The sequence below is a fragment of the Hypanus sabinus genome, chromosome 19, assembly GCF_030144855.1.
Source record: "Hypanus sabinus isolate sHypSab1 chromosome 19, sHypSab1.hap1, whole genome shotgun sequence".
Classification (NCBI taxonomy): Eukaryota; Metazoa; Chordata; class Chondrichthyes; order Myliobatiformes; family Dasyatidae; genus Hypanus; species Hypanus sabinus.
Window position 1 is genome coordinate 18115180 of NC_082724.1, and position 21698 is coordinate 18136877.

Consider the following 21698-nt stretch of genomic DNA (forward strand, 5'->3'; position numbering starts at 1 on the left):
GCTCCTTTGAAATTCTAAACTATTTCCTCACACATCACAGGAGGTAAAACTCCACCATAGTCACGGAAAGTTTGACTGCTCAAATTACACTCTACTCAGTGCCGAGGTTCTAAGCTCTTCCAAGGCTGCACTTTGAAAACCCACATCCCTGTATTGCATTGGAAATAAAGAAATAACTTGTTTGTCTAGCTCGGGAATGACAAAGCAACTGGAACTCGATTGGACACAAAGGACAGGTTATATGAAATGCCGTTTGAACTGTATGATGTCAGGTGATTTTAATCTCTTAGTTTAGATGTACAGCGTTATTCTTTGCCCAACTTGCCACAAGTTTCTCTTCATTTTATGAGCATGGACTACTTGTCGTCTCTGAGGGATTATAAGGTACTTTATATTTTCCGAAAAGTTTTGCTTTAAAAAATAATAAAAAGTTTGAAAGCTTTTGTTAACTGTCGGACTGAAGCAATCCAGTTGCACGGAGGCACTGCCAGAAAGACATCTCATTAAATGATAGATTTTCCCAGTGTTGAACTATTTGCTTAGCTGTATGTGTGTAATGAACTTAACTTAGAATATCAATTTGAGAGAAGCAATGCAGGAGGTAAATTTTGTTGTTCAACGGAAAGATCAGATAATCTTGAAATTATAGGCTTTTGTTGAAAATTGTGGAGAGATTGCATTGATTTTTAAAGTTTGGGAGTTGAACCGTACGTGAAAGCAATTTTTTTTTAATAGAAGGTCTCATACGCTAGAACCATTCGAAATAGATTTGAGTCGGTAGAAAGGGTCAGCGTGGACAGAATTCAGCACGTCCCAGTGAAGACGTGTTTACTTTTCCTACCCTCACAGTTTACTGCCGGTGTGACCTTGCGGATCACGTGCATTACTGAGCTGTGAGAGTATTTGCAGAAAGCCACTGGGTTAGGAACGACCCATTTTACTTTGGTCAGCTCCATCACCCAAACCAAGCAAAGCCTGTAAAAAGCTAGCAGTACCAAATCAGAAAACGAGGACCGCTTTGCCAAAATGTTGATGTAGTTCCAGTTCCATTAGCAAGGTGGCTCACCATTTTGAACTTGACGACTAAACCAATCCCATTTGTTTGGATTCCCATTTCAAGCGTTTCTCACTGAAGATTTGAATTAATATTCACATTACCTGAAGCAATCATTATGGTGGTATGCTGTGTGAAAATGGTGAAGAGCATTCAGGATTTTCACAGTAAACTTTTGTGAAAAATGATTAACGCTATGACTGATGCATTAATGAATAATGAATTGCTTAAAGCATGAATCCACAGAAACAGCAGTTCCATTTCTGAGATATATTTCAAAATCTAACAGAAATACACAGCCATGAGGCAATCCTAATTAATGTTTGAATACTAGGAAATACGTGTATGGAGTAAATGTATTTGGGATTCTATTGGACACGCATTGAGGTGTGATCTACAATTTTAAATTACCTCTTGAATGTGCTGCAGAGTTCTGTTGAATTTTCTGAGTTGCTGGTAATCAATTTTTCCATGTAAATGAAGCTTGCTTCAGCATGAAATTCACCCCAACAATGTTAGCAACAGTACAGTGAACATTTTTCTTGTGTGATTTGTAATTTAATTTCACCCAGAATATGAGAGTGATAATTCAGAACTCATTTTTATTGAAGATGCTGACAATGTTGGACATACTTAGCAGGGTAACCAATGGTTCCTCCAGAAACATTTCCGTTTAAAGAGCCAATTACTCTCAAAATGCGCTCATTTCTGGGCTGAAGAAAGCATAGTCTCACAGATTCTCTGTTCCATGCTCATAACTAAGATGTAACCTTCCTTGCAGTCTCAATTGTTTTTCCTTCAATTAAATCTTACTCCCAATGTTTATTTGTGCAAGCCCATCATTCTGCTTGGCGGGTGGATTGAAAGTGACTGGGGACAGGGCATGCAACAGAAGGGGCAGAAGGATTGATCATGCAACAATTAGAACTCAGGTCCCTAAAAGCCCTGAATAGATAATTCATTTTCATAAAGTATGCGCTGTTAGCTTCATTGAGATATTCTTCTCTAAGGTCTCAGTAACCTCAAATAAATCCCTGTATGTGCTCTCACAGACAAAATTGAGGTCATGGTAACTTTCAGATTCCTGGCTTCAGGAGCATTCCAGGTCGCTACATTTCACAGTTTGATGTTTACTGTTGCTTTAGGAAGGTTAAATATTCCGACTCTGTACTCAAGGAGTGAAGCCTTCGTCTATTTTTACCCCAGCCCAGATGTTGAGGTGGGCCAGCATGGTTTGATGACACTGCAGGCTTCCCCAAAGTGCTGCTCCTCGTTGATTAGGTAGACAGAGAAGTTTTATTCCGTTAAGAGATCCCTCAGCAAAATGCTGGCAGGGGCTCTTGGCTGTTGTCCTAGACAGCCTTCATGTTTCTTGGGCACCAAGGTCAATTCTCCTTTGCAAAAAGCACCAGTACTGCAGAGGACTTCAGTAGAATGCGCTGAACCAGGAACTAACATTTCACAAGGAAACTTTAATAATGCTTTTAATGATGATGGTATTTGAAAATTGTGACCACTCTGATGCTTTGGACATAATGTTGCACCATGCTGTTAAACTGGTGCAGAAGTAGTTTTAGGCATTGAGACACAAAATAATATCAAACAACATGATTATTCTGAATTACAATTAATCACTATAAGATTAAAAAGAGATTGTTGATATTTTGGGTCAGGACTTAGGCAGTTCCTCCAGCAGATTGTATCCTGCTCCAGATTCCATCTGATTTTCAGAAGTCGAATCTGATGGTAGATTTATCTTAAAATCCTGAACAAAAGTAAAATTTGTAGATGAGATTGACATTTGAATGAATAAAATTACTTTCTTTTTGAATTTATGATATGTCAAAATTCTGATTCATGTGCATTTTCAAATAGTTGTTGATAGTAAAGTTGACAGCTTAGCTCAGTTGCAGTCACATGCGATGATTGCTGAAATGGAAGTTAGCAGTTATAATTATGCTATACTATAATCATTCATGTTGGTTGTAGATTGTGCATTTGGAAGTTCAAGTTTTTCATTACTTTGTAAGCATTTATGATGATGGGCAATTGTGTAATTTGAAACAATATTGGTTAATTTTTAGATCAAAAAGCAGGTTGCTGGAGGAACTCAGTGATATCTGTGGAGGCAAAGCAATAATGAGTGTTTTGGGTCAAGACCCTGCATAAGAACTTGTGCAGTTCCTCCAGCAGCTTGTACTTTTCTCCAGGTTCCGTCAGATTTTCAGATGACATCACTTTACAAAACCATAAATACTAGCTATCTAGAAATTAAAACAGAAACATCCCAGGCTTGTTAACATTAGAACAGAGTGAAGAAAGGGTAATATTCCAATCGAGTGATTTTTGTCACAGCCTGGTGTGTATTTTCAGCATTTTCTGCTTTGCTGGTAGATTTGATTGAAGTGGTTTATTGTAGAAAAAAATCTGAAACTTTTGAACTTTAATTTATTCCCAATCCCTGTCCACAAAAATAAAATCTGTAGTAAATAACATTTCCACATAAAACAGTATTACTTTACACATATTAAAAATATTTGAAGAATACTTGCTCCATAAGTTAAAGTTATAAATGTCTTTGAATCGGATATCAAAGAAGTGCTCTGCCCCATGTCCAGTCATTGTATAAAAAGAGACATTTGCAACAACTTAACGAATATTTTAGAAGCAATTTCTAGGTCTGTGGCTGAAAATAAAATTATAGTTATTTAGGATTCAGTTTTTGTTTTTTTTTAAAACAGACTATCTTAGAATAGCAGTGGTGTTTTACAAGAAGGTCTATGCTTCTTTTAGATGTCAAAATTAGTTAATAAATTGCTTATTAAAAGCTGCAGCGAAAAAAGAAATAACTTTAATTACACCGTGTTGTACCATATGCAGTAGACTGCTAATAAGAGCAATTTTGTTGTTATGCAACAAGTAGACATGATCTTGTAAGATAAAAATGAAATGTTGATTAATGTGTGGTGAGAGATGCCAAGAGGCGCTCATACTTTGAGGCAATCCCTGAGGTTCTGTTAATACACTTAATTGGTTTCAATTGCATAAACAAAAGAGTTAGGTGTTATCCCAAGTATTAAGGCGTTTTTTTCTATTTCACATAGAAAGTTGTAGTTTGCCAAGTTTCAATCTTTTCTTCTCTTAATCCGAGGTTTAAGAAGAGAAGGTGAAAAATTAATTTACCATCGGAACTGGACCAGAACTTACCATAAATATTAACAGTGGAAATTTTTGCCTGAAAGCTTAAAGCAAAGCTGCTCCTGTTCATTTCTATCATCTGTGAGATCTCTGCAAGAAAATGGCTACACAGAGAAAGGAAAGTTTTGAATTATTGGATCTCAGGATTTGGTTCTGCCTGCTGATTTCCTACGGTAGTTGTTTCGCCCAGAAGGACTGCACTGGCGTGACTTGCCCTTTGCTAGAATTCTGTATTGAGGAGGTGCTGGAGCCTGGTGCTTGTTGTGCTTCGTGCATGCAATATGGTTGTGCATGTGAGGGTTACCAGTATTACGACTGCATTCATGCTGGGTTCAGGGACGGCAAGGTACCTGAAGGGTCTTCGTACTTTGTTGATTTTGGGAGCACAGAGTGTGCGTGTCCCAGTGGAGGAGGCAAGATCAGCTGTTACTTTATTCCTTGCCCTGAGCTTCCACAGAACTGCATTGAAGTCTTGGAGTCAGATGAAGGTTGCCAGCAGTGTGCCAAGATAGGGTGCCTTCATGATGGTCAGAAATACACAGCAGGGCATACGTTCCATATGCCACCATGTAAGGTATGCCACTGTGACAACTCTGGTGGTGACCTGTTATGCTACACCCTTCCTAACTGTGATGCCTCCCAGGAACAGAAATCTGCCTTTCCAATGATCAACGAGAATGAAGAACCAGCACAACACTATGATGACCAGTATAGCTATGACCAAGAGCCTGTGGGTAATGAGCACTTTCATAAGAAAGACACTAAACAACCCAAAGAATACAGATCATTTAACAGAAGGCAAGAAAGGTATAACATTAGAAGCTCAGGCATGGATGATGAAATTGAATACAATAACCTGGTTCCTAAGATGCCCCATGGTCCATTATATACCACAAAGGAGCCTTATGTCAGTACTGCAGCTCCAACAGAAACAACTATTCATTCTACTGTGTCTAAAAAGGAAGTGAAAGATGCCTGGAGAATTGAACAGCTTCAAAGAGTGAAAATCACAAAGAAGAAAGTGACTGATGAGAAGATAGAAAACAATAAAAAGAAACAGGAACAAACAGGACCTGTGTTTCCTACAGTTAAATTCAGTCTCACAAAACAGCCACCTATTGCTGTTAAGGAGGATGATAATTCTGTGCCAAACAAACAGCCGCAAACTTTGCTCCATTTTCGATTTGATGAAGAGAACAGCATTAAGATACCTACAGATCTGAATGAAGGTAAGATTGCAGAAGACATTTATTTGATGTTAAAGTAATTTTTATAGAAAGTGCTCTGGTCTCAGCTGTCTAGTCTGACTTGGGATTTGAGCTTTGACTGATATTAGCACTCCATTTGAGTTCCATTGTACCCATTGGAGTATGACAAGGGCCTTTGCTAAAACGGAAGCAAATAATTTCAAACGTGAGAAAATGTGCAGGGCTGGAAATCCACACAAAACTCCTTTCCAGTCCTGATGAAGGGTCTCAGCCTGAAACATTGACTGTCTACTCTTTTCCACAAATGCTGCCTGGCCTGCTGAGTTCCACTAGCATTTTGTGTGCGTTGCAGTAAATAATTTTGTTCTTTAGCTTTTCAAGGCTGTTGTCTTGAGTATGATTGATTAATATTTTTTGAAAAGTGAGACAGAGCTCTGTTCCTCAAATGGTGCGAGGATGATAATTCAAATATACTTTGTAGTCTTTGTGCCACAATTAAGATATTTTTCCAGGTAACAGCAAGAAAACGTCATGTGTCATTTAGTTTACTATCATTTAATGGGCCATTAAATCAGAGCTAAAAACAGCCCCTTGTTGAAATATGTGGCATGGCTCCAATCCAGAATAAACTGTGTGTTGAGTATATCCCAAAGCAGCAGCCTGACCCTTTCCTATAAATCTGGGAAACTACAATATCATTTCTCATGTTTCTTTTTTTATTAGGAGCACGAGAACTAGAAAATAGGACGTATGTAATGTTAACTAACAAAACATCCATTAAATTGTAGCTTATGAATGATAAAAGTGCATGACCTTAACACTGATAGGTTTAACATGAAAACGATCGATGGTTCGCAGACTGCATATATAGTCTTGTTACATAGCTATTCATCATTTGGACAAGTAATATTTAGCTCTAAATCATTAAAATGATTAAACATTTCCTGTTATTTCTTATACCTGGTGAAATGGTTACAAAAAATGATGTGCAACATTCAATAACATACACAAAATGCTGGAGGAACTCAGCAGGTCAGGCAGCATCTATGGAGAGGGATGGACATTTGACATTTCAGGTCGAGACCCTTCACCAGGACATGCTGTGTTACTCCAGCATTTTGTGTGTTACTCTGGATTTCCAGCGTTTGCAGAATCCTTTGGGTTTGTGCTTCATTCAATTCCACGCTCTTAAAGTCTGGGCAACTCAATCAATTTTCCAGTTGCTCGTGTTTACTCCTGACTTTGAAAAGTACTCTCTACACTGAGTTAGCAAGCCTATAGCATAGTACAGTATTTATTTTTCCCTTTGGACCTCAGTCCAAGAGGACCCTGCACTCAACAGCTCTGTGATTTTAATGTCAATGGCTGAAAAGCCACTGTGAAAGATTCTCATGAATGACAAATAGAGAAGTAAGAACCAAACTTCTTAATTGAAGTAATAGTTTAATTTTGCAGATGATAAAATGGAGATTGAACACCCACATCAGATCAAAGTAGAAATTGAAATGTCTAAACAATCTTATTAAAAATGAAAATAGGAATTTTCAGGTTATTTTATATAGAAATAATTAAATGAGAAAATCACAATCCTTTTCAATAAAAATAATGCTTTCAGGCCAGAGATTTACTTGGAGTAAATTTTGGCCCTGTGGGCCATTTGAAAGAATTTCCTACCTCCTATAGCAGAGCTCAATATTTTCATGGTTAGAATAGCTTACAAATACCTGAACTTCCCATCACAACACAAATTTGTTTAAATACAATTTTGATTGTGCAGGCAGGGTTGTGCAAACCCTTGAGTTACACTGCAAGACTGAGGCCTTGTTTGTATTTATCAAATGTTAGTAATTACCTGAACATAACTTTGCATCTCAAGCACCCTCACCAGTTTGTAACAACACACAAAAAAAAGTGCTGGAGAAACTCAGCAGGTAAGGCAGCATCTGTGGAGAAAAGTACAGTTGATGTTTCGGGCCAAGACCCTTCAGCAGAACTGGTGTGAAAAAGAGATGAGTAGGATTAAAAGGTGGGGGGAGGGGAGAGAGAAACACAAGGTGATAAGGTGAAACCGGGAGAGGGAGGGATGAAGTAAAGAGCTTTCTCACCTTATCTCCTTACCTGCCCAACACCTCCTTCTTGTGCTGCTCTTCCCTTTCCTTTCTTCCATGGCCTTCTGTCTTTCCTAATAGATCCCCTCCTCCCTAGCCCTGTGTCTCTTTCACCAATCAACTTCCCAGCTCTTTACAACAAGAATATGACAATAAAATGGGCAAGTTTCATTTTAATTGGGAGGAGTGCCAATTTCAGTGAAATGCTTTATTATTTATCTGATGAATTATAAATTTATTGAAGATGCTAATATTGAAATGAACTTTAAAATATATATTTTTACATAGTGCACAAAAATCTTTGATTGCAGGCAGAAAAATACTGCAATAATTTGTGGATTTATTTTGGTGTGTGTTCATTATGCTGTTCATGGTTCAGTTAACATTGACTGTGCAAATACGTGCAAAATTCACTTTGAAATCTAATAAAAATGTTTCCATCTGGAAGGAAATGGAAGGCATAATATCAGTTACCAGCTTGTACAGACTATTCGTCCGAGTGATCCATCGCTCGCCAGTGAGGCTCCCCTACCCAGAACAAGTGAAGGTGTAAATCCTCCAACAGGTCAGTTCTGAGATTAATTATGACAGCCTGCAAGCGGCAAACCTAAATTACCAAATAAAACTAACTACATGTGGCTTGGCCAGCCTCTTGAAGTTTGCGGGGCTATTAGAGTAAGGAGATGTATTGTCCTTTCAGATTCCGCAGTTCACTTAAATGTTAGATGAAAGCTGTCCTTTGACGTCGTGTGAAGAGATTTTTTTTTCATATTTAACCAATTATTTTGAATGCCACAATAGAGTGTACTGAAAGGGCATTTTGCAATATATAGTAACCACTGAAAGACTTTTTGATTGCCTCTGACAAAGAAATCAATACAGCCGCTGATTTTACTCTGTTTCACGTTTCTTGTTATTTCAGCCATTTCCTGAGATTTACGTAATTTAATCTTGCCACGTCTCCATCAGGTCTATTAAACACAGGAACAAGTAGAAAGGGCAAAAATACTCCATATTCTGCCAAAGAATTAACAATTGAATAAAAATGCATTTGTATTATGCTGACTTGTGTATGGGGACAAAATGACCATCAAAGTCTTGCTGACTGCTCACAGAACAGAACAGAAAGTCTTTAGAACTCCTTTCATCTCTATACTTTGGTCTTTTAATTGAAAGAAAAGAAATGAAACGTTCACTTGTGCTTACTGGTGTAATTGTTTTGTACGGGGTTATTTTCTGCTCGTGCTTACTTTGAGAAGGAGCTCTGAGTGGAGCTCTCCACAACGGTTTAGCATCCTGTGACATGCTGTTTTTTTTCAGTCCAAGGCTTATCAACCCTATGATTTTAATCATGTTGGCACTGTGCCCATACCAAAGGAAAGTCCAGCATTTATGTGCTGTCTTTCAGGACCTCAGAACATCACAGAATACTTTAGAGATAAGGTCATGTTTTTGAAGTGTAGTGCTTTACTGTATGTTACAATACCATTGTTGTAATGTTTACACAAAATTACATTCTGCTTGGCTGCAGCACGCCCTCAGATGCTCTGAAATCCAGAGAGGCATTGCATAAAAGCAAGTTCTTTATTCTTTCTTCCTTCTTTGCTTCTGATGTGGGAAGCACAGGAGATTAAAATAAAACCAGCTTAGAGCTGTTCACTTAGAGCACTGATGAAGGAAATTGGGTGCAGTTGTGTTTCAGTCCTTTGAGTGAATTTAGAGGGCTCTGTTTAAATGTAACTTTTTTGAAAATAACACAGTTGAGCAGATGTCATTTTTTGTGGGCGAGACAACTTTGCTTCAGCTATTCTTTTTCCATCTAGTTTCTCGTACTGTTAGTCGAGCATTGATAAAGGATCCAAAGGAAAACTACAGATGCTTGCCAAAAATCCTTCGTTAGTGAAATCCCTTGCAGCAGTAGTAAATTCACCCTTCTGACCCAGCGCTGCATGAGAATGTTGTTCTTATTTGTGAATGTGCATTCTTTGCTTCCACCAGTCGTCACGTGGACTTTCTATTTCACTCATGTGGGAGCAGTGTCATTGATGACCTCTTTGTTAATTACTGGTGTAGTAAAGTGAATAAAGTCACTGGAGAGACACAGCTGGTAGATATAAAGTAGTCTTTTATTTGAGAGACACATATACAAGTTGACAGCTTTTTGGAGTCGCTCTGGAGAAGAGAGAGAGAGTCTGTATGGGGGGGAGAGAGAGAGAGAGAGAGAGAGAGAGAGCAAGAGAGAGAGAGAGAGAGAGAGACTTCCCAACCCTACATTACTGCATTTTATATGTTAAAGAACAATGGTATCAGAACAATTTCTATAGTTCTGAATTTCTTCCCGTCAGCACACCCAAAATAAGGGTCAAATACTATTGTATTCATGCAGTAGGATGTTGATTGCATTCATGCATGTGCAGATATCTCAGTCAAATGCCTTCTGGGCTACAGTTTGCTCTAAGTGCTGTCATCTATTCATGCAGTGAGTGGGGTGTCGGTTGCATTCATGCACATACAGACGTATCAGTTTAATTGGCTGTTTCTGGGTCTGCAATTTGCTGATCTGAGGTGCATTTTAAACTAAATCTACAATATATATTCTGGTCTGAAAATTGGTTGCTGAAATTGTTATTTGCTATTTATCCTGAAACCAGAATATGCCCTAAAACTGGCTTTTACTTTTATAATAGATTCAGCCTTCAGAAATGGCACTTTGTTCTTATATTTGCTGTCCCTGCAGCTATCTCTAGCTTTGCTGAAAAATTAGTATATAAATATTTTACTAATTTCTCAAAGGGAATATAAATTTCAATACCACGGCTTTAATGTTAGCATAAATATATCATTGGAAAAAAGCTGAGGAGGAGTGAGACCTGTTTCCAAATTATCAGAGGAAAAATCTCGGCCTTACGCCAACTTGAATATTTCATTTGTACTCTTAGAATATTTACAGCATTGCCAAGCTCAGGAACCAGGCCTATTAAATGACTTTCTGATAAGTTAACTACGTAGGTTTGTGAGGCCTATCTCTGGCCACAGCTTCTGTTTGGCATCTAATATACAAAATGCTCTGGAGGGCATTTGGATGTGATGAAAAATTCTTTGGAGGCAGTAATGTGACAGTGGATTTCCAATCATCTTATTTGTAACAAACATAGAAATGCTGGAAGAACTCTGCCAGTCAAAAAGCATCTGTGGAAAGAAAAATTGGTTAATGTTTCAAGTTGGGGGCCCTTCAGAACTGGGGTTACTTCTCCACAAAGAATCCATCCTCCGCTCCCTTTGGGATATTTCATACTGTTCATCTTCATTGGTTTAAACTTCCCTCTTTGCTTTTGATGAGGTTCTGACCAAAGCTTGCTTTCATCGGCCCCCAGTTCTGAAGAAGGGCCTCTGACCAGTGTTAACCAGTTTCTCTTTCCACAGATGCTGCTTGACTGGCTGAGTTCTTCCAGCACTTTTGAGCTTATTTCAGATTCAAACATCTGTAGTTTTATGTTTTCCAGCCTCATGCAAAGTATTTCCTGACTTGATAAATTAGGGTTTCTGCGAATCATTTTTGATATTACATACAGGAAGCTGGTAGTTTTGCACATCGATTGTTTATCCATCTTGTGTTTGGTTTTTCATTGATCATATGGTGTCTCGGTGTATCTACTGCAAATGCCCGCAAGAAAATGAATCTCAGGATTGTATATTGTAAAATACATGTACTTTGATAATAAATTTATTTTGAGGTTTTGAACTTTCTACGTGATTCCAGGTGTGAATCATATAGCTGGTACATTCAGCAGTGTGCCAAACTGTCCCGAAGAGGAATGCCATTATCTCAGCAGAGTGATGTAGTGCATTTACATCATTGCGTATTTGGTCTCCTCTTTCTAAGGGTTGTCTATCAAATATCCACTTAATGGTGGAGCATGGGCAGAGACTGATGCTCAGTAAGAAATTATTCTGCTTTCTCAATTCAGTTTCTACAGAAATAATTTAATGCATCTTATTTTCCGATTGTTAATAAGCACTTGAATTCATTTGCTTAGAAAATGGATGGATGTGTAACGTTCTATTTGCTTATGATTTGTGAATCAAAGCAGTCTCGCCCATGTTTTGTTCTGCTTGCTGATAATTTCTGAGCTGGTTAATGACAATTGGGGAAATTGGGCCAGGGACTTCTGGGAATGATTCAGCTTCGCTCAGCATCAGACCAACATATAATGATGTCATCTGATAGGTACACAGAGCTGTTTCTGTGTTTACTGACAGAAATTGGCTGTTAAAGATGTGACCTTTAGCCTGCAATTTCACTCGCATTCAGAAGGTCAGGAAAGAGAAGTTAATTAAAGGGACGCTGAGGCATCAATGTTTTGTCCATGGCCTCTGCCAGGCTCCTCAGTCTGAACTTCACTTTTGTTCTCAAGTGTTGCTGACAGAGATCACTGCACTTCTATAATGTACAGTCCTGTGCAAGGTGCTGTGGTCACAGCCTCCAAACCAGCTTGTGTCTACTCATTAACACTAGGGAAAGGCCATTGAACTCACCAGAGACACAAGAGGCATAATATTCCCACTGCTATGCTGATCTCCTTTGTCTCCTTGAAAGAATTTTGTGCAACTCTGAAGGGTATAGGACCAGATAGATTATAGGGTTTTAGGCAGTGTTCCCTCTAAGGTAGGTAGGTAGGTGTGTAGGTGTGTGTGTGTGTGTGTGTGTGTGTGTGTGTGTGTGTGTGTGTGTGTGTGTGTGTGTGTGTGTGTGTGTGTGTGTGTGTGTGTGTGTGTGTGTGTGTGTGTGTGTGTGTGCGCGCACACGTCACATCTTTTGCTACTAGCACAATTTAAACAATGCACAAAAGGTTGTCACCCTCTACCTCGCTGGTATGTCAAGTATATTTCACGATCGTACACAAAACTGTGGACAGTTTTGACAACGTGGAGTTTGCAATGATTTGTCTGCAGATTTTAGAATTGGCTTATTTATACTGTTTTTTTGTTGAAGAAATTATTGATTAACTATGTTGAATTCCAAAGAAGCAAAGGGTGTGAAGTGCAAAGGAACTGCTAGTTCATTTGAAGTGGAATGGCTTATTATCCTTAGAAAAGCTTCAGATTTGCTTCCAGTTAAAAATTCAAAGCGCACATGTTATTGTCAATGGGCAAAAGATTGCACAGCCCATGATTTCTGTGCACACTGGTCAGTAAAAATTAGAGGGAACATTGGTAATAGGACAAAATAGATAAAAGATGATAGGACCTCATGTTTATGACCATTAGTAGCAAATACAATAGAGGAAGTATGAATCAAGATTTAAGAAGAACGTATTAAAGGGAGCATATGGAGTGAGAAAATGAAACTGGAAATCATAAGACCATAAGACATAGGAGCAGAATTAGGCCGTTTGGCCCATCGAGTCTGCTCTGCCATTCCATCATGGCTCATTTATTATCCCTTTCAACCCCATTTTCGTGGTTTGTAATATGTGTCCATTAAATGCATTCACTACCTTATTTCAGTGTTAATTCAAAACAGGTCGTGCTAAAACCTGCCTTGAGTAACAAGTTAGGGATAATTGCTAATCTCAAAGAATACGAGCCTTCAAGTTGATGTGATCACATTGTGATTGTGTTTTATATTGACTTCAAGAGCAACACAGCTCAATTATGTTCAACGTTCATCCAGCAGACAATGGGAAGCCTTTGAGAAATACTTAAGATTTCTCAGGGATGTATATTCTATTGAGAAATGAAAGCTCCATGGAAAGGTTCTCCATCCGTGACCAACTAATGAGTTAGAAGATCAAAGTGGAGTAAGAGAAGTATTTAATATTGTCAAGCGGAACTAGAATATAAATGTAATGTGCAAGACCTTGTAGGAAGAAATTTCACTACCTTCCATATGAGAAGGACAAGCAAGTGCAGCAAATGTAAATGGTGCTGCAGCAGGTAATTCTGCTCCCCGGTTGGAGTGACTGATGGCATTGAGCTACACCTTCTCGCTGTGGGTTTCCTCCAGGTACTCATGCTTCCTTCGTTCCAAAGATGTGCTGGTCGGTAGTTTAATTGGCCGCTCTAAATGAACATTAAGGTAGGAGGCTCGGCACGGAGTGCATGAGAACGTGAGTGAAAGTGTGATACAGGGAAATAAGTGGGGAATGGGATTGATGGCAATGCTCCAATGTACAGCAAAGACTGAATGAACTGAAGAACCTCCAATGTCAAGAAAATGAGGGGGTGGGAAAAACAAGAAATATGGCTGCTTCAGGAGCAATGGCAGGAAAAGTACTGAAGGAAAGTTGGAAAATGGTTACAGTATTTGAACAAAATTTCTAGCAATGTAGAAGACAAAATACACAAAGAGGGGTGACATTGAAACCTATCGAATGAATGAGAGTCTTGATAGTGAACGTGGAGGGGATTTTTCCTATGCTAGAAGTAACTAGGACCAAGGGACTCAGCCTCAGAATAGAGGGGTGTCTTTTAGAATGGAGATGAAGAGGAATTTCTTTAGCCAGAAAGTGGTGAATCTGTGGAATTTGTTGTCACAGCAGCTGTGGAGGTTAAGTCCTTTTGAATGTTTAAGGCAGAGGTTGATGGATTCTTGATTGGTCAGGGCATGAAGGGACACAGAGAGAAGGCGGGAGATCATTGAGAGGAAAATTGAATCAGTCATGATGAAATGGCAGAACAGACTCGATGGGCCAAATGGCCTAATTCTGCTTCTATGTTTTATGGTCTTACACCAAAGGACAAAGGAACCAAATGATTTTATTGAGGGTAAGGAAGTTAAAGAAATAAAATTAATTAAACAAAATTGTACTAGATGAATTAAGGAGAATAAAACCAGTAGATGCTCTGAATTCTGTACTATGTGGCTGCTAAGGATGTGGGTAAATACCTTCAATCGTAGAAAGATCATGGCACCAAGAGAGACCATTCAGAGACCATCTCTCTTAACAGGGCAACTTTCTGCTTTCATTCACTGCCCCCTTCCATGCGATGTTGCAAATTCTTCTGTGGCATTTATTCCGCTCTCACTTGAAGGCTGCAATTGAGCCTGCTTTCATCACACGTGCAGGAGGTGCATTCCAATCACATGCTACTTAACATGCCACTTTTCCTCATTTCATTATTTCTTCTCTTCCCCTTTGATTTGTATCTGTCACCTTAAATCCTTGACCTCTCCACTGAAGGTAACAGTATCCTGCTATCTATTCTCTCCAGACCTTGTGTTATTTAAATACTATACTTATGTTAAATCTCTCCTCATCCTTTTCACTTATGATGAAAACTCCCCAACCGCTTTATTTCCTTGTAACTGTAATCTCTCATTCCAGGAATCATTCCTGTAATCCCTCTATTGCTATCACATCCTTCTTAGAATGTAGCAACCTGAATTGAACACGCTGCTCTCGCTGAGACTGGACGCTCCTTCAGGCTCAGTCAGCACAACAGTCTTGTTTTTATACTCGATGCCTCTGTTGATGAAGCCGGGAACTATGTGGGCCTTGCCAAGAGACCCCTCCACGTCTTAGTAAGGCAGATGGACTCCACTTTCTGCTGATTAAAACATTGAGGAAGATTGAAATCATCGAGACGAGAACCGAAGGCAGGCAACTGTTCAGCATCATCCCGTTCGTGGCTATCGGAGGAAGGAGGCTGAGTGTGATGGCCTCTCTCCCTCTTGTCTGCTCCCAATGGTCTCTCTCTCTCTCCATCTTGTTAGAAGCGGGCAGAGGATGGTGCTTGGGTCTTGGGCAAGGTTTAAACGGCAGGGTCTAAACCGGTGGGGTTGGACTCTGTCGTTCACGTTGTGATGCGTTTCTGTTTCTGGTCACCCCTTTTTCTTTCGTTGCTATTTTGTGCGATTTTTGTCGGGTGGGCTAGGTCTGTGCCCTGAAGATTACGAACGATACAGCACTCACTTGAGCTGAACTGAGCTGGGCAGAATATGCCTGAACACTTTCAATGACTTTGTGGTTAGATGTTTTATATTCCATGCTTTATCACTCATTTTTCTTTTGCCGTCTGCGCAATTTGTTCTTTTTTTTCATTGTTTGGGTGTTGATATTTTCTTTGAACGGGTTCCATAGTTTTCTTTGTTTCTTGGTGAGAAGATGAACCTCAGGGTTGTACACTGCATACATACTTTGATAATGATTGTACTTTGAACCTGTCCTACCATTTTCAGTGACTTTTTTTTTATGCACACCACTATGTCCCTTTACTCTAGTGGTCCCCAACCACCTGGCCGCAAAGCAATGTGCTACTGGACTGTGAGGAAACGACATGATTTGGCGTTATGAAACGATATGAGTCAGCTGCACCTTTCCTCATTCCCTGTCACGCCCACTGTTGAACTTGAACGCACGCGAGGTCATCAGTTGCCTAAACGCAGTGATACCCTCGCTCCAGGGATCACTGGTTGGCCTCGGGTAACCGGCTGCCTCGTGCGGCCTGCGGGAAGCACCGTTGCTACTGGCCTGGAGCGCGGACAGATGGGCGCCGCCTCGAAACCTGTTTAGCACACCGAATGTTTGTGGGGAACCCAGTGCTAAAATATTCGCAGACGGCCTAATTCGGGCTCAGGGTTTCATAAATAGCAGAGCAGCTACCTCGCTGCGATCTACTGAAAGTCATTCTTCGAGCCAAACTTTTGTCGGCCGATAGATCCTACAAAGAGGGCGGGTGCGCGCCCTGTCGCACCCCTCATTCGGTTGGTCGCTCTGTCTGGACTGCAACCTCCGTGGTCCCGCCATGGGGACCTCTGGCCCTTAAATTGTCCTCTCCTCCCACCCACGACCAGCCGCAACTGGCGAAAACATCTGGTGGCGGGGGGGGGGGGGGAGGGGGGAGGCTGAAGTTCAGGCCTGGAGGCTGTCTAATGAGGCAATGAAACCCTCAAAACTGTTTCGGCACCTTGAGTCCAAGCACCCTGCACTTAATGACAAACCCGTTGAGTTTTTGAGCGAAAAAGATATGAATAAGCAGGACAGAAGCAAGTGCTGATAGCCACGAAAACTAAATTGCGGAATAGACTGGACATTAGGACCCCCCCCCCGCCCCCGAGTATCGCGGTCTCCCATCAGCCCACGATAGGACAGTCTTGTTGCATGGACACAAGCCTAGGGCTCCCACTGATTCAGCGATATTGGTGTGTTGCAATGGTTTTATATGTTCATACAAGGAAAGTATGTGCTGTGTGTTTAATGGTAAGTTCGTTAGATTCCCTTTTAGAAACAAAATTGAGTGTATTAGCCACTTATGAGTGACTTATAGTTGACCTATCACCTAAATTCCGGTTGTGATTAACCCCACCCCCCCCAAGTCGGCCAGTCCGCAGGAATATTGTCAATATTAAACTGGTCCGCAGTGCAAAAATGGTTGGTGACTCCTGCTCAACTCCTGCGCCTGTTTCAGAATCGCATCCTTTAATCTACATTGCCCCCCCATTCTTCCTCGCAAAATGGAATACCCCAGTTTTCTCCAGATGAACCGTCATCCACTATGTATCTGTTAATTCGTCCCTCCTGCTTATACCCTCCTACAGTCTGGCGATTCTCCTGATTCTGGAATGGACCGGGCAAACCGAGTGGTAGGAAATCCAATGCCTCTCTTCACAAATGGTGTAAGAAATAACAAAAAGGCAAAAAGAGAAAATAATGTGACATCACTTGTGTTAACAATTAGGAGATGGAATAGGCAAGTGTTCGCGAAAGGGATTCACATTCTGATAATGTGAGATGCATGACAGGTACTGGAAAAAAGTGAATATATTATCTAGTTCTGCATAAAACATTAAACTGCTAGAACATTGAGCCTGCTTTCTCCACGTGTGCAAGAAGCGCATCGCAGATTCCAACCACATTCTGCTTACGTGCTTCTTGTCCTCATTTCAGTATTAATTCTCTTCCCCCTTGAGTGGTGTTGTCGTGTCAGCTGAGTCACCGGAGAGACACAGATGGTGGATAGGAAAAGTAGTCTTCTTATTCGATACACACACTCACAAATAAGCTGACAGCCTTTTGGAGGAGAGGGAGAGGGAGAGAGACAAAAAAAGAGAAATGAATCATTAGAGCAAACACGAGGAAATCTGCAGATGCTGGAAATTCAAACAACAACACACAAAATGCTGGTGGAACACAGCAGACCAGGCAGCGTCTATAGGGAGAAGCACTGTCGACGTTTCGGGCCGAGACCCTTCATCAGAAAAGAATCATTATCCTGTTATCTACCATCTCCAGACCCTCAGTTACTTTACATCACCTGTGATCTGGTGAACTGTTATTGAAGGGGGTGAAAAACTCCCTGTTCCATTCCCGTCTGGAGTCTAGGAGGCAGTTGAATTGTGAACATTAAATGTAGACAATTAAAGAGTCATGAGCAAAGAACTTCTCATCAACTGTGAAAGTGATGACATCTGAGTAAAAGGAAGTTGTGTCAAGAGTACAGGTATGAAAGGTGGCATGGTCAGAGCGTACGTGAAGGAGATGAGGAAACCGAGATGGTGGAATAGGCTCCATTCTGGACCTAAGTTGTATTTGCAGCCTACACATTTAAGTGAGCCGTGCTTAAAAGGACAAAACCTAAAACTGAAATGAATTGTGTTTGAATAAGCTGAAGCAATCTTCAACACACCAATAAACACTTATCCAACTGTCAGGAGCAATTGAGTGATATTCTGATTTCAGCAGGCATCCTACATCTTCCTCCCAGTCGGTGATTACAGCTAAGGAGAAATGTTATATTAGACTAGGCACATGATTGGTTCAAGCTGATTTTAAAGTTAAGTGGTTCATTGCGTTACAAAGAGATTGTTCAAATTTAACCTAAACTTGTGTTGTACCTGTGCCAAATTAAACCTTTGCATTTCCTCTCCATGCCTGAAATGGTAACAGTACTGAAAAATGAGACAACAACTTGGCAGACCAGGTACGGAATTTGTCCAAAATAAATTTTAAAAAGGCAATTTATATAAGCAGTGAATGGGGTTGAAATAATTAAATGTGAAACCAAATGAGATTTTAGTGTATTGGCAGCTTTGGCACATAATGGCCCACTCATTGTGCAGCTTCAATCAATCAATAAAGCCAGTGTAGGGAGAAATTCATCCCCTGGCAATAGTGTTAACCATGCTTTACAGAGCATTACTGTCTCCAAAAATCGTCCCATTCAAGCTAATAGACTGAATTTTAGAGGCAATGTGTCGATCCTATTGTATAATGCGTTTTAGCTTTGTCAAGTAGGGATGAACTTTAGAATGATAGAATCTTGCACTATCCTGCTACAACAATAAAGGTCTGATCTTATGGAGATCCAGGTCTTGTAATGTGGATTCCCTGGGCATTACACATGGAAAAAGCAAGAGGAACCTAAGAAGTTGGGTCTAATTCCTGCTTTCAATACCATGCAGTTTCTTTGAACAGGAGAGCTAAAGGAAGGCATGAGGTTGCTCTGGCAAACATGGTGCAGGAGGATCCCAAGGGGTTCTATAGATATATTAAGAGCAGAAAGATAGCAAGGGTCAAAATCATGTAAACTTAAATTCGCCAGACCAAACAACAAAGGATTGTTACTTATCTTTTCACCAGTTTATTTCTTCAAGCTCAGCTGGTGAGGGAACTTGGTCCCGACATCAGGCGTAGAAGTGTTCTCATCCCTCTGGCGGTTCAAACAAGTTCACTGTTCGACTTACAGAATTGTTACAATTTATAAGGCCACCGATACAAAAAAATAATCAGTTTGATAAACATTCCAGCCAAGTCAATGGATTATTGATACATAAGAACAGTCAGTTTGATAGACACTCCAGCCACTTTAATTAAAAAAGGAATGTCCTACCTTGTTTGTTGGAGCCAAAACTTAATTACAAAGATAAGAGCATCCACCAAATTCATGCTTTAATTAAGAAAGGAATGTCCTGTCTAATTTCCATCAGGTAGAGCCTTTTGTCGAAACCAAAAGGTGTGAAAAGTCAGGAGACATCTTTTGTGGATCTGTGAACTTTAACCCTTATCTTGCTCCAAAGAAGCAGCTGTGAGACATTATTCAAACACCCTTCAGTCACTCACAAAATACACAGGCATAGTTGGTACTTAACCCATTATTTACAGGAATTTGAGAATCCCCCAATTCCCTTAAAACTTTATCAAACCAAAGTGATCATCTATGCATGAAGCTGAAAAAAGCTGGGGGAGATTTACAATTTATTGCACTGTATTTTGTCAGGAGATGGACACAGAGTCAATAGAACTGAGGCAAAAGAGAAGTGAAGACATGGACCGTATCCAGATTACACAAGAGGAGGTGCTTGCTGTGTTGAGCAAATTGGGGTGGATAAGTAGTCAGGGCCCGACAAAGTATCCCCTCAGACCTTTTAAGAGGTTAGTGCAGAAATGGCAGGGGGCTCTAGCAGAAGAATTTAAAATGCCCTTAGCCACGTTTGAGATGCCAGAGAACTGGAGGATAGCTAATATTGTTCTGTGGTTCAACAAAGACTCTGCGAATAAGCCAGGAAATTATAGGCCAGTGAGCCTGACATCAATAGTGAGTAAATCAGTGGATGGTATTCTAAGGGATAGTGCATTTAAGTAGACTGCCTGGTTAAGGATAGTCATCATGACTTTGCGTGGTAGGACATACTAACCAATTTTGTCGTTCCATGTAAAGTTGATAGTGATACTACAACACAGAAGCTGGTTCTTCGGCCCATCTAGTCCTAAAATGTTATTCAGTCTAATAGATTCAACCCACACCTGGTCCATAGCTCTCCATACTCCTCCTATTCATGTACTTAACCAAACTTCTCTTTAATATTGGAATCAAACCCACATCCACCACTTCTGCTGGTGGCTCATTCCATTCTCACACCACCCTCAGGGTAAAGAAGCTCCCAATCAAGTTCCTCTTAAATAGTTCGTCTTTCACCTTTAACCTTTGACCTCCAGTTTTAATTTCACCCAACCTCGTGATTAAGTTTTCAGGAAGGGAGCTGATCTAATTTATTTATGACTTTGTTACTCAGGAACATACAATTGGCCATTCTATCAGAATCGTTGCAAGATCCACTAGAAGATTCCAGCAACCTGTTGCTCTACAACTGGACTCAGTGCAGATTCCAGTGGTGGAGCACAAGTGGGAAATCACCAGTGGAACTTGGCCAGAAAAGTGGAGGATCTGGCATGGAACTCCTGGTTCTTGGAGGCAGTCACTTGGGCAAAGGCTGGCAGTTCCTAACTAACACTGTACCATTTGAAATTTTACATATTATGCACACACATCTTTTTCTGGCTCTAACTTTCATAGTAATTTCACTTAATTGATTAAAGCAGTAAATTCAGTTCCAAATAGCACATTTAAATTAAAAGTCTACATTCTTTCCACAATGACTTAATGAAAATCTGTCATTCTACAATTTACCTTAACTCTTTCAGAAAGTCTGGCAAATGATGTTCGAAGTTGTTTGCTAGACATTCTGATCTGTGAGTTGGGCTATTTGTCTTATTTTGTAAGTTTTTTTTTATTACCTCTAATTTTCACCTCTTTTTGCCATATATATTGCCTCTGTTTACTTTTGAAGTAATCAAAATATTACTCTAATAGGGAACATGGAAATGTTTAGAATATGCAACCACTATCTTTCTAAAAAAGAAGATCTTTCTAAAAAATCTGGATTTCTGTGTTTAGGAAATTAGTGATGAGCACAAATCAGACCTAGTGTAAACTTACCTTGTGTCTTTCATCAAAGTCCATTCACTGCAGCAGAATAGCTGAAATTATCAGGCCATTTTTCCTGTCTGGGGGAAAATCATTCGTTTGTATATTATTCCAGAAAACACAGTAAAGAATAAGTGATTCATAACAGGAAAATTAACTACCGATCATTACGCCACTGGCATTTAGGGCAGCAATGAAGGTCCACCACCTCTGGTGGTGTTCAAGGCTTCCTTCATCAGCTTAGTAGTTTCCTCTTGGTTTTCACCACTGTCAGTCATGCAAGTGCTGGCTGGACGCTCAGGAATAGCATCGAAGGATTTTTCATTGCTGTTTCCTTAGTAGTTCTGTTTTACCAATCAGGGTTGTTAGCCCTGAGTTGAACCCCCAAACCTGGAGGACTGGTGGACCACTCTTAGTCTGGCC

The 21698-nt window shown here is 40.1% G+C and overlaps 1 protein-coding gene across 1 annotated transcript in view; it reads left to right on the forward strand.

Moving 5' to 3' along the window:
- The first annotated feature begins 266 nt into the window (after positions 1-266).
- fbln2 (fibulin 2) overlaps positions 267-21698 on the forward strand; it is a 225187-nt gene continuing 203755 nt past the window's right edge. Inside the window, exons 1-3 of the mRNA XM_059944108.1 lie at positions 267-384; positions 4206-5481; positions 8017-8133. Of these exons, the coding sequence (XP_059800091.1) occupies positions 4353-5481; positions 8017-8133 (1246 nt within the window). The 5' untranslated portion in view covers positions 267-384; positions 4206-4352. The remainder of the gene's footprint in view (positions 385-4205; positions 5482-8016; positions 8134-21698) is intronic.